The sequence below is a fragment of the Puntigrus tetrazona genome, chromosome 19 (genome assembly GCF_018831695.1).
Source record: "Puntigrus tetrazona isolate hp1 chromosome 19, ASM1883169v1, whole genome shotgun sequence".
NCBI lineage: Eukaryota > Metazoa > Chordata > Actinopteri > Cypriniformes > Cyprinidae > Puntigrus > Puntigrus tetrazona.
In genome coordinates this window covers 9977555-9990558 of record NC_056717.1, presented here as the reverse complement: position 1 = coordinate 9990558, position 13004 = coordinate 9977555, and the positions used below count along the sequence as shown (strand labels likewise).

Below are 13004 nucleotides of genomic sequence, written 5' to 3'. Positions count from 1 at the left end.
GTCAGAAGCTACCATTGTGTGATGCCTACAACAGCCAGAGGTCAGCAGGACATTTCAGCATGGATTCGCCCAGGGGCTGTTCCTCTTTCTGAGAGCAGAACTCATTCATTGATTTGTACTCCATTAGCTCTTCCCCATTAAGTGATCGGTTGAAGGTTTTGCTTCGCTTCCTTGTACTAATGTATTCAAGATTACAAAAGATAAGATGGATTGGATTGCATCATTTTTCAGAAGTTACAGGATAACAACAACAATAATATTAATGTTGTTGTTGTTGTTGTTATTATTATTAAATTAGTTATAAATATATTAACTGACTAGTGTAATTAAGTATAAATTAGTGCTATCAAACACACATGCATGTATACATATATTTAATAACAATAATAATAATAATTAGCAAATTTATCAATAAATGTATTTTTTTTTTATTCATTTTTAGTTAATTGTATTTATTTATTTATCAACAAAATCTGGTTCTGGTTATTTGTGGGCTTTGCTTCACTTTGAGATCTGATGGTGTTGGATGCTGATTTTTGCGCTCCTGACACATAGCTTACTTGTCGATCTTCTCTGACTGCCGGATGCCTCTAGATCGTCTCTCCTGTTAGCTGTCTAGCAGATCCAAGAGCTACACCGGCCAGGATCTTGCGGCGATGTTTGAGGAAATTGCTTGAATTTCTTTCATCCCATCCCTTCATTACTAATTAGTTTTAATTTAGCCAGAGAAACCAGTGCAGTGAGGTGAGGGTTGATTTAAGAGTACTTAAATGTTCCAGTTCACTTTGTGGGATGTGGTGTGGGGCGGTGGGAGCTGGTCAACATGGTGATTTTTAGTGTTTGTGTGCATTGGCATGTGTGCGCAAAGTGACTTACCAGAAGTGGTTCATCTTAATGCTCTAAAGCTATTCTTGAGGAAACTATAATTCACAAAAGAATCAACTCCCTATGGTTTATTTAAATGATAATTATAGATTGTCTAGTTACTTGTGGACTTTTTTTTTTTTTTTTTCCCTCAATGCTGATGTGTAACGTTGTAGTCGTTGGCGTCTGCTGCCTATAAGACGTTTTAGTTCAGTCTAAAATGTTGTTATATTTTCATTAAGTATTGTTAAAAAGTCAGGGGTTAGTAAGAAATAAGTACATTTTATTCAGCATTAATTTAAAGACACTAGAGACTTGTATAATGGAGATTTATAATTATTACAAAATGTTTCTATTTTAAACAAATGCTTTCTATTATTTTTATTAAAGTATCCTGAAAAAAAGAAAATGCATCAGTTTTCACAAAAATATAAAGCAACTCAGCTGTTTTTGATATTGATGATGATGATATTATTAACAACAATAATATTTGGTTCTTGAGCAAAAACTTAACATTGATTTCTAAAGGATTATCTTGAGAAATTCTAAATTAAATATTTATAAATTATAAATATTATTATTTACCATTTCTAAATGGCAAATGCAGCCCTGGTGAGCCAAAGATAATTATTTCAAAAACACTTAAAATCTTACCAGCCCCAATTTTTTTTTAACAGTATTGTATCCATTTAATAATTTGACTTTAAAGCGTTTCTGTTATGGGTTTTTGAAAATGGGCTTTCATGCAGTGTGTAACACAGCTCTAAGTAAATATAAACATCCTGCAAAGTTTGTGCACCATGTACTGTACTGTATGTATGTCTTCATCATTAAATAATTGAAACAAATCATTTTTAACTTTTTTTTTTTTAAATGCTATTTAATGTTGACGTCCACATGAAACATTAGCATATTGGCCGTCCACTTGTTTGTCTTTTTCACATTGGTTTGAATGAAAATGCTAATTCATTCTTGGCCACTAGGTGCTTAGGGAAATCAGCCAATTTTTGGGGGGGATTTGATTAAATAACTCATCGAACAAGTCATTTGGGAGTCCTTGATCAGGTAAGGTAAAAATAATGCATATTATAAATATATTATATATAAATATATTATAAAAAAATTTACCTTTCATAACCAATAATAGGTAAATATTTTTCTTTATTTATTTTTTCTAATAATCAGTTTCTACAGAATACATATCTGGTTGCCCTATTTGTTAGTCATATTCATGCATTGGGTTTTTCAGCGCAAGTGGGTTGCAAGAACAATGTTTGAGTTTGCAGGTAGATTTCTGGGTGTTTCCCTTCTCTCAGTGTGGGGACGTGTTAATAGAGGCTCATGTTTGAAGGATGTCAGGGGTCTGACCTGCTTAGAGTGTTTCCTGCTGGGTTGAGGAGCCTGTGAGCAGAAGGTCACACAGCCAGGGTCTGAACCGTGCTCTCTCTACCTCCATCTCTTGTCTTGCATCCGCAAATGTTTTTGTAACGGTAAAGACACTTTTAGACAGAAGACACTCTTAGACCTGAAAACCAATCACTTCAGCTGCCAAATGCATGTCACTGTGACCAAACCCACGGCTTGCGCTGCATTAAATTTAGCCATTAGTCATTGTCTCAGTGATCAGGTTAGTTACGAGTAATCTTTCCTAGAATATTACAGCTGAGAAATAGCATTTCATCCTTTTCACAGAATACAGTCTCACTGAGCTGTTTGATTTCACTGTGTTAATAGAACCGTGGAATGGAAATGTGAAGTTGTTTATTTAAAGAAAAGCTGCGAAGTGATTCTCCTGATTTAAATCGGGAAAAAACACACAGATCTTATATAATCTTGCTGCAGTGTACATTTATTTTTAAAAGCACTCTTTTTCTATGTAGATAAAAGCTGAATACAATTAGTGTAGTAGTGTTTAGATGGGCTGTATCTTTGGTTTTGTATTGTTTTGTTTGATCTATATGAATGTATTTTAATGTTAACCTGGTGTATATCAAAGTAGATATCAATGGTTTGTTGATTTAATTGAATTCTATGTATTATCATATATAATTATAATATTAATATTATATTTAAATATTAATATATATGTATTAATCACTTAAATGTATATTAAAAATAAATATATATGTACTATGTGTATGTATATATATGTGTGTGTGTGTATATATGTATTATGTATGTATATATATATTATATATGTAATGTATATATATGTATGTATATATGTATATATATGTATGTATGTATATATGTATGTATGTATGTATGTATGTATGTATATATGTATGTATGTATGTATGTATGTATATATGTATGTATGTATGTATATACTTATATTACGTGTATATGTACATGTATGTATGTATATATATATGTGTGTGTGTATATATGTGTGTATATATATATATATATATATATATATATATATACACACACATATACTTTTTACACATATATATACATATACATGCATGTGTGTGTGTGTGTGTGTGTGTATATGTGTATATATGTGTTTGTATGTATATATGTATATGTTATAAAACTTATTTTGAATACCATTATCGCAATTAATCGTTTGACAGCACTAATAAATATTTAATATAAACAACTTTTTTTATATAAATACATGCATGTGTTTACATTTTATACATTTTACAGCACACACAACAAAAACGTTTATTTTGGATGTGAGTAATCATTCGACAGCACTATTCAAAATACATTTTTAACAAAACAAAATTTTAATTATATTTAAAATCTGTATAGAGGCAGCAAAATAGATTAAGTTAGCATGGTTAGATGAGCCTGAACAAATCCAGACCAAGGTTTTCATGCACAAAGGTATATAAGCTTTGCTCACGAGTGCCACCAGCCTTGTCTGCTTTTGGCAAACTAACTCCCAGGACTGGTTTGGGTGACTTTAATCAGGTTTGTCAGTGGCAATACAGCGTGTAGGGGGTCTTTTTGCTCTGGGGAGGGGTTTAGGTACTAAAAACAAGTAAAGGGCTAATTGGAACACGGCACATCACACATGAATCTCCAAGGAGACAGCTGGCTCTTCGACCACCAAGACGGGAGCATCGCTTCTAGGTCAGCTGTGTTTGTTTCTCCAGTCAGGAGACTTTTGATTTGAGGTGAGATGAGAAGCTTGTGTGCTTGTGATTTTTAAATATATTCAGCAGTGAAATATGAGCCCTATAAGGATGGTGCTGGTTTTCTAAATTCTGGCCAGAAATAATAGTAGACTATGTTGATGTTAATATGGCTAGTTTCTACTAAGGCAATTTTTCATTGAATGCTGTCTGTATTAGGGATGAAACACTAAAGCCCACAGTTCAATACATACCATGGATTTGTAACCCCTTTTTCTGTTTGGTTTGGTTCTCATGACTTTGTACATCAGAATAGGGTTGCGCAATTAATCAAATGCATTTTTTGCGTATTTCGCGTATTACATTTCAGGTATCATGGTCTCTACTTTCGACAACACTAGTCAAGTCCGAAAAGCGTAAGGGACTCATTTTATGGTGTTTTTGGTTCATTTTCGACAGCAGTGTATCGTTATTTGCTTATGTCGAAAAAGAGCAGTATTAGCATTCTGCAAAGCCTCTTTCTTCATGTTTCACAGACGAAATGAACTCATCAGGGTTTAAAACAATACGAGGGCGAGTAAACAAATGATATTTTTGCGAACCATTCTTTTGAATTGAGAACGCGTGAACATGTTGCTCTTTGTATTGTTGAAAGTGGAGCTGCCATTCATCTATCACAGCAAAGGGCCCAAAAGAAGGTCACCGTTTAATTTTAGATGTACTCATTTTCTGGAAAAATGTGTGGATCTTTCTTTCTCCTCATTTGTCTCTTTGTTCGTCTCTAGCTGGTCTCAGAGACCTTGACCAATTTTACCAGTCAGTCTAAACAGCGCTGGTTTGATTTACCCGACCATGCATGAATCTAGGCCAGACCCAACATTTTTCATTGACCAGCTCTCCACTGATCTCTATTCATAGCTCGAGGGAACCCAGAGCCACCTCAACAGCTGTGAGAGCAGGGCCGGCCGGCCCCTAGGAGCCCACAATGGGTGGAACCGACATATGCTCCTTCTCATTCACCGACATGAGCCAATTTAGCCATCATCCCACTGAACCTTTAATGGGTAAAGAGATGTTAGCAGCTCTTGAGTTTGCCACCCAGCTTCTGCTGTTGCATCAGAAACGTTCAAGACAGCTCCTCAAAACTGAGAGGTTGAGCAGATATGGGAAATGAAAGTGGCCGGTCCATGCTGTAATCAGCAGCTCTTGTGCTCGTTTCCTTTTTTTTTTTCCTCCATCCTTTAAAATGTGTCCTTGTTACAATTAGCACACTGATCATTAGTGCTATTTGTGTGTTGCACCAGGCATCAGTTTCCGGGAATGTCATTCTGCCCAGCTAGTCATAAACTGAGCATGTTATTTTTCCGCTTCATGGGTTGTTTTTTAATTTTGTTACCATGGCACTGTGAGTCAGTGTCAGTCTAGTGTCAACTTTGTTTATGTGGGCCGCACATGTTTTGCAGCGGAAGTGTGACGACTTCGAGAAATCAAAGGAATTATTTCTAATACCAAAAAAAAAAAAATCACACTCACATGGACTGCATTCATTCAAGACAGAAGTGTTTATGAAAGACCCAGCTGAGTGTGAAATGGAGCCCAGTACCGTTTCATATGGCTATGAATAAGGATCACCTTATCTGTAAAACAGACCCACTGCATGATCTGTACAGTTTTTAGTTTGTTACATTTTTGTATTTTATTATAACTTTTACATTTAATTTTATTATAATGTAAAATTTAATTTTATTGTAATTTTTAAACGTTATTCTATTTATATTTTTGTGTTTATTTTACAGTTACTGAAACATTTCTGATTTTGGCTTTAGGATTAGTTTTAACATTAATCTATTTTAGTTTTAATTTATTTATATTTTTATTGCAGTTATTTTTTTGGGGGGGGAGTGATTTGTCCCAAATGCATTACAGCAATGAAAATTAATTGTGGAAATTGTTTGTTACTGTAAAAAATGTCGTAATAATCATAACATAGGTTTCATTAACTTCATGTAACAAATTTCTGTTTTTCTTGTACTTCCTGTCTTGTCTTAAACTACTTCCTGTGACCTAATCACCACAGCAATTTTTATTTTTTTACAATTTGTCTTCTGAATACATGCACCAAATCATTGCTTTATCTCAAGCGATCAGTGCGTCCCCATGTTTCCTGTTATTGTTCGACACACACAGATAAGCCGAGCAAGGAGCCCGTGGGTCTGTTTCCTCCTCACGTCTTCTGCTGCTTCTTTGAAATTTGCCGCCTTTTTGTGTAACTGTGGCCCAGCAGTTTCCTCTTCTCGTGATGAACGCCTACTTCCTCCACCTCTTTCACCTCTCTTTCTTTATCCCTCTGTCTTTCTCGCTGGTTTAGACAAGGTTCTTGTGAGTTTTCGTGCTAAATACGGGTAAAGTCTTGATTTTCAAGTCTTTTGTCGATGATGATTCTCAGCGGAGAAGCAACGCGTTGCACTGCCGAGGCTTGAAGAGCAGGAACATCTACTTGTTTGAGCGGCTGCTAGTTGCGGAGGTTTCCGGGTAAGTTTCTTTATGCTTGTGCATGAGTCTGGGCCACTCAGGGTGTGGCTTTGGCCCTTGGGGTCAACTCCGAGACCCCTAACATCACTACAGATCTATCTGAGAACCAGACTGCATTTTTCTTTTCATAAACCTACATGCGTTGCTGAACGTTTTCGTGTGGTCTGCTTTGGCGTCTCAGTCAAGCAGACGAGATGCTCTGTGTTGACCTAGACACTTAAATGTGCCTCGAAATGATGTTGAGTTTAGATTTGATCTGCAGTTTTAACATTGCAATTTTAATCAGGATTGTTTTAAGAAGGTATTTTTGGTATGTTGTAAGATACCAGTGAGATGCACAAGCTAGGAGCTGGAGATGTGGAAACCGCTGCTTGGCTGTGTGATTCAACAGGATATCCTGGTTACTATATGAGATACAGAAGACTTGTTTTTGAAGCTAGCCGTCCGCTGCAGAATCTCTCGACTGTCTGCATGGTTTTTGTGAAGCATGAACATTTCGCAGCATTTAAGTGCTAAGGAAAGGAGTTTGTTTATTGTAAGTTAAATTGATGTTAAGCTCTCACTGTTTCCCAAATAGGGATTACACTGAAAAACAAGGTAATGCCATGTCATTTGGACATCTTTATGTGCAATTGGTTTTGGAATTGGAATATTGTAATCATTCAGTATCATGATGGAATATGACAAACAGGCAAGAAAAAGACTTTCGAAAAAAGACGGCAAAAAAACGTATCTTGGTCTTAAAAACAAAACATGGTTCAATGATTACTACTAAACGTGTTTATTAAATGTTGCTAATATTCATTTTTATTTATGTACAACAATAACAACACTAATTAGAATTATTATTTTCATATTATTATTATTATTATTATTATTATTATTATTATTATTATTATTATTATTATTGATAAATAATTTTTAAAGTAACTATTGTTTTATATTATTGTTATATTATGCTAAAATCAACATTTATTATTATTATTATTATTATTGATAATTAATTTTTAAAATAACTATTGTTTTATATTATTGTTATATTATGCTAAAATCAACATTTTTTTATTATTATTATTATTATTATTATTATTATCAAAATATCTGAAAAAACATTTTGATACGATCCTTGTATGCATGCAAAGTGTGCAGTGTTGTCTGGATGCACTCATTTTCACTCACACTTTCCTATGAACAGCGAATGACTCAGCGGTTTTGCACAATACATGCATGAATGTGTAGAAAGCCTGTTGCGTCGTTTGTCGTGCTCTCGTGAGTTCAGCACCGAGGCGAGATCTGACAAAAGACGTGAACACAGTCCCAATCTCCAGTTTCCCCTCCTCTCCTTCCACGCTGACAGCTACACCCAGCTGTCATATGAAAATGTCTCTTGGCATCATTCTGACGTATACATCATTACTATAGCAACCGGTGGAAATCCACCAGATATATGTATGCGTGCCTCAAATCGGGACCCACAGGTCTGTCTGTCTACAAGGCTTTGTAGGAACAAGGCACAGGTCAGACCCGCAGGGTAGAAATGAGAGCCGGTCAGACAAAGAAAGTGAGTAGCAATAACTCAGTAGCTGTCTCGCGTGTCTTTGTTTCTCAGCGCAGATAAAGCTCGCTGCTCCTTTGTAGCCTCTGCCGGTGTGGGCCCTCTCTGCTCTGGGCCCCTTTGTAGAGGTGTCAGATGAATCACTGGAGGGCTCTTTTGAAATCTATACAGGACGTGGGCAATCCAGTGAAGCGAAACCTGGTGAGAGTGTGAACTTCTGAGCATTCTTTCACTTTCTTCTCGCAGCTGACGGACTGCAGCTGTTCGGCTTGCTGGTGTTGTGCTCTCTGCAGGAGTGAAGTCTTAACATTTAAACCGCACTGGGACTGTCACTCTGACAACCACATGCTGTACCGTCCGTGATGTTCAGCATCTAATAAAGGTAGTCTCTGTTTCACTGCAAGGATGAACAGGCTTTTGGTTTGATCATGTACCCCTGTAAGTCTTCTTGTGGGTCATGTGTTACGTTACAGATCATTTTACAGTGCAGTTTACATCATTTCTCAGTAATGCTAATGAAATGAGTTGGCTGATTGGTTTGTAGTGGCCTGCAATTACTCCAGTTATTGTTATTGCTATAATTTGTCTTTTTTTAAAAAAAGTACTGACTGTCTCATGCTACATTGATTGTACCGTACCCCTTTTTGGTACCCTTCCGTAAGGGTACCTAGCAAAGCAAAGGCTACCAAAAGAATCGAGTTAAACTCATTGCAGAACCCCGATTAGTTGATGAGAGTCATTACTTTTGCGTGATACAAAGGGATTGTTTACACTCGTTTATTCTGCTGTCCTTGAGTTTATTAACATTGTCTTATTTACATCAGAGTGCGCAAAAAAAGTGTGTTTTATGATTTTTATATTTTAACCCAGACAATAGTTGTGAGTTCTTTTCTGTTCTTGTGTACTTGTGGAGTTTTTCAAGCAAGAATATAGTTGTTTAAAACTCTATTTTTAAAAGTAGCGCCTATATTTGACGCTGATTTCGTAGCTCCATGTGATCGCCGGGCGCTCAGCCTCAAGCTTTAGTAGTCCCTCTGATGTTTACCGCTAGCTCTGACGTCTCTGTAGTGATTAAACATAAGATACAATTTGTTTTAGGAAACATAGTTATATTTAAAAGGCATTGGTGGTCTCATGCATCTTTCATTTGTTTCTGGTCATATAGTTTTGGCTAAGCACAAAGTTATATTTACCTTTTTGTATTTTTTTATTTTTTTATTTTTTTAACTTGACCACAGTCCAGCGCTGACTTTGTCTGCTTTTGTCTTCATTTCCTCTTAACCCTCTAATACTTTTATAATAGCTTTTATTGTTCATCTAAAAGTGACTAAATCCTTTTATCGCTACGTTCTCTCATACACCATGCCTGTCAAAGTACGGCAATGCAGAGCGTGATAATATCTTCCTCTTTATTACTAGTTTTAAAGCACAATAAAAATCAACATCTCACTCTTCATGTAATTGCTTAATTAGCGTTTGAGTCGTGGAAAGACGTCATTAAAACAGCTTGTAAACAAAATGTCACAGAGCATTTCATTTACTTCAGGCAAGTCATCAGTGTCTACAGCTTGTTATTTGCTAGAAAAATGTCTAGTGAAGGGCATATTGTACCAAAATCACACCAAACTGTAGAAAATGAGCTACGTACTGAACAATCATGTACCGTTACACTCTACGTGTAAATGGTATTTCGTTATGCTACTTACCCAAAAACTTGGTATTGTAGTGGTATGTGTTCAGAAACATGCCGGTGGCATAATACAAACCCTAAAATGACCATACTATATACATAGTACTGCCAATGGGATATGCCCTCAAAACGTGGTGTTGTATTTGCACATAAATAGCGATTTTCCTAAAATTTGACAATACCGCAATGCACGTCCTAAAACCTGTCCTCAAAACATGTTCTTAACATGGTATCGCTATACTACATTCTTAAAACATAGTATTACGTGGTGAAAGTGATGACTGCTAATGTGCAGTGTGATAATGGTAGCTTTGTTTTCTCACAGTGAAGGCTGAATGTTTTGAGGAAACTGTTGGTGGACAAGGCCACTGGCCAGAGCGATTGATTAATTCAGTGGGATTTACAGAAGAGATTGAATGAAAGAGCAGGCGATGCTGCGTGCGTCCCTGCCCCCATCAGAGAGACAGAGACATCTCTAGGCCTGCCTCTTTAAATGACTGGACTATTAAGCCCTCTGAAGAAATCAAACCCTGTTTGTCAGTCTGTTTACTTCTCGCTTCCTTTCAACGGCATTATTGTGTAGGATTAAGAAACCACGTCTATCAAAAATGCTAATTTGTTTTACTTTTAACTTGTCTTTTGTTTTGCTGAACTTTTTGATGGACAAGACATGAATGCTTCAGCAAAAAGATAATACAAAATAAAAAAAATTCAATAGGCCTGGTATGGTGAAAGCACCTTACATGGTTGTTACTTGTGTCCTGCTTTGTGATTATGTTCATCCAGCATTCATGCTCTGCTTTTATGTCAACATACAGTGTGGAATAATAACACTTGTGCTTGAATGTTGTAATAGCTTTGTTCATGAGTTTTAATAAAATAAAAAGTTTAAAAGTTTGGACTAATGTTGCACTATGCACTATGCAGATGAATTTAATTTAATGTGGTTAATTTATCACGAAATGGCATCCTTTAATGTGTCTGTGTGTTTAATATGTCAACCAATCATCTCTTTCTCTTTACTAATTACAGTAAGAGGTAAACATGTTTGAAAGAAAGTGTTCTTGATGTGATAGTCTCAGCTGCCAGTGAACAGTAAAGGGTGATAAATAAATGCATGCATGCATACAGTGTAAAAAAAAATCCAAAAAGTTGTTTCAACTTAAATTTTTAAGTGACAACTAGAATATTTTAGTTCGCTAAACTAAAAATCTTAAGTCAGTGGGTTAACAAATTATTTTGAGTTGAAACGGCTGATTTTTTTTACAGTGTATAAATAAGTAAATAAATAGTTGGCTTTTACGTTAAATTTAAAATAAACTCCTCTTTCTCTTTATGCGGTCAGCATCTCAGATCACAAATACAGCCATGTGCAGCTATTCTGTCCATTTGAATGACAGCTGAGAGCTTTACATAAATCCTGGTACCGAGATTTATTGACTTCTGTCAGCTTGAAATCATGCCATCTGTAATGGGGAAACTTCTTAGGAAGAACGAAACCTTTCCAAGAGAACCACCCTCGAAAGAAGCAAGTTCTGATGGAGCAGATGCCATAGCAACAGAGCCTGGGTAGTGTCTGTGGAGATTATTATGGGATGAGTCATGGCAGAGCGACATGGCAGCTTGTTTGAATGGGTTGAATGAATGCTTGTTTCACAGGCTGTGTGTGTGTTCTTGTTTTCACTCCAAGAATCATCCCTATGCATTATGGAATGGGGGGATTAAATATGTAACAGGGTTTATCCAAAAGGACCAAAGATGATCCGCAGTTTCCCGAGTGACAGGAGTGCTAAATAATTTACACAGGGATTTAACGGATGTCACTTTCTCTTTATCGGCTCACCTATCCTTTTCTTGGAAAGGATTTTCAGTTTTATTGTATTGAGCGATTTGAGTCTGCTATTCATCTTTAAAATGTAACTGTAATAATAACAGTATTGTTCTTACTTCTACTACTACTAATAATTACAATTAGGTAAATATTGCAAGCCAGAAACTTAAAAGAACATTGAGTTGGAATGAACTTCTGTTACTTTGACTACAGCTATAAAGAAAAAGCCTGCCTTTATAGTCTTTGTTTGTTAATGTTCTTTAGAGAGACACATTTGCCCATTTGCTCTTTATTGCTGTTTGAAATGGGCTAAAAGAGAATAGTCAATTTAATTTCAGCCAGTAGAAGAGAGCATTTCCTTTGCTCTTTTCAAATAAAGAGTTCATTATACTGAATTGTATCGCAATGCAGTCAGCAATCCAACAAAACTATTTATATATAAACTAAATAGCAAAAATGAGTCATTTGTCAACATGTCAATTTGTCATCATTACGACATCCGACCATGAGCACATTAATATACGACAACCTGTGTTTGCGTATCTCATGACCGCTCAGTACTTAGCAGCTTGGCACACACTGCGATCTATAAGAAACTTGTAACCTTGACAAAGCAAACTTCAGTTGAAGCTTGTAGTTTTTGGCAAGTCATTTTAATCTTGAAACCACATTGAGCTGAACATTGTATCCGATGGCAGCTGATCGCAGTAGTTTTATTTTCAAATCAATGTTCAGATATAAATAAATAAGCCTTTTAGTGTGTAGATCTTACTTCGGTAATTAAAATGTCCCGGTATCAGATGTCGCAAAGAAGGAATGTTCTTGTTGGGAGTGAATCTCTCACAGTGACTCTGCACCCGTTAAAGCTTTGCATTCCTGAAATACATTTTCAAGGTTTTCCAGAAGAATTCCTCAGTGTGTGTCAGCCCTTGCACATTAGCAGCAAATTACCCAGCGACAGAAAGAGCTCTCTGTTTCGACCTCAAGGTCACGCATGCTTTCGAATCAAATATGTGATGTCCGCTCGGTTGTTGTTACAGATAACCCACAGAAAGATGCCCATAGAGCGCATCGATCAAATCGACAGTAGCACTCTGATATTTAATCGAGCTCTGTACTACCGGTCCTTGAAAATACTGCAATTTTGACACTCTTTGACGTCTTTCCGAAGTGCTGGTATTTTTGACATCCTTTATACTTTTAGTTTATTTGATGAGAAAGACTTGTTTGATAAATTAGCACGCAGAGTATAACCAGCTTTCGCTCTCCGTCTCCCTCTTCAGGCTTGGATGAGAGCCAGGCAGCAGTGAGCGGCCACATCCTCCATCAGCGCAGCCATGCCGCCCCCAGCAGACATTGTGAAGGTGGCCATCGAGTGGCCGGGGGCCTTTCCCAAACTTATGGAGATTGACCAGGTCAGTGCCTATGGCTGATTTTGTC

At 36.4% G+C, this 13004-nt stretch overlaps 1 protein-coding gene across 1 annotated transcript in view; it reads left to right on the top strand.

Annotated features, from left to right (window-relative positions):
• The first annotated feature begins 6253 nt into the window (after nt 1–6253).
• The window catches only part of elmo1 (engulfment and cell motility 1 (ced-12 homolog, C. elegans)), a 54440-nt gene continuing 47689 nt past the window's right edge, over nt 6254–13004 (top strand). The window contains 2 exon segments of the mRNA XM_043217545.1: nt 6254–6488; nt 12848–12979. Of these exon segments, the coding sequence (XP_043073480.1) occupies nt 12902–12979 (78 nt within the window). The 5' untranslated portion in view covers nt 6254–6488; nt 12848–12901.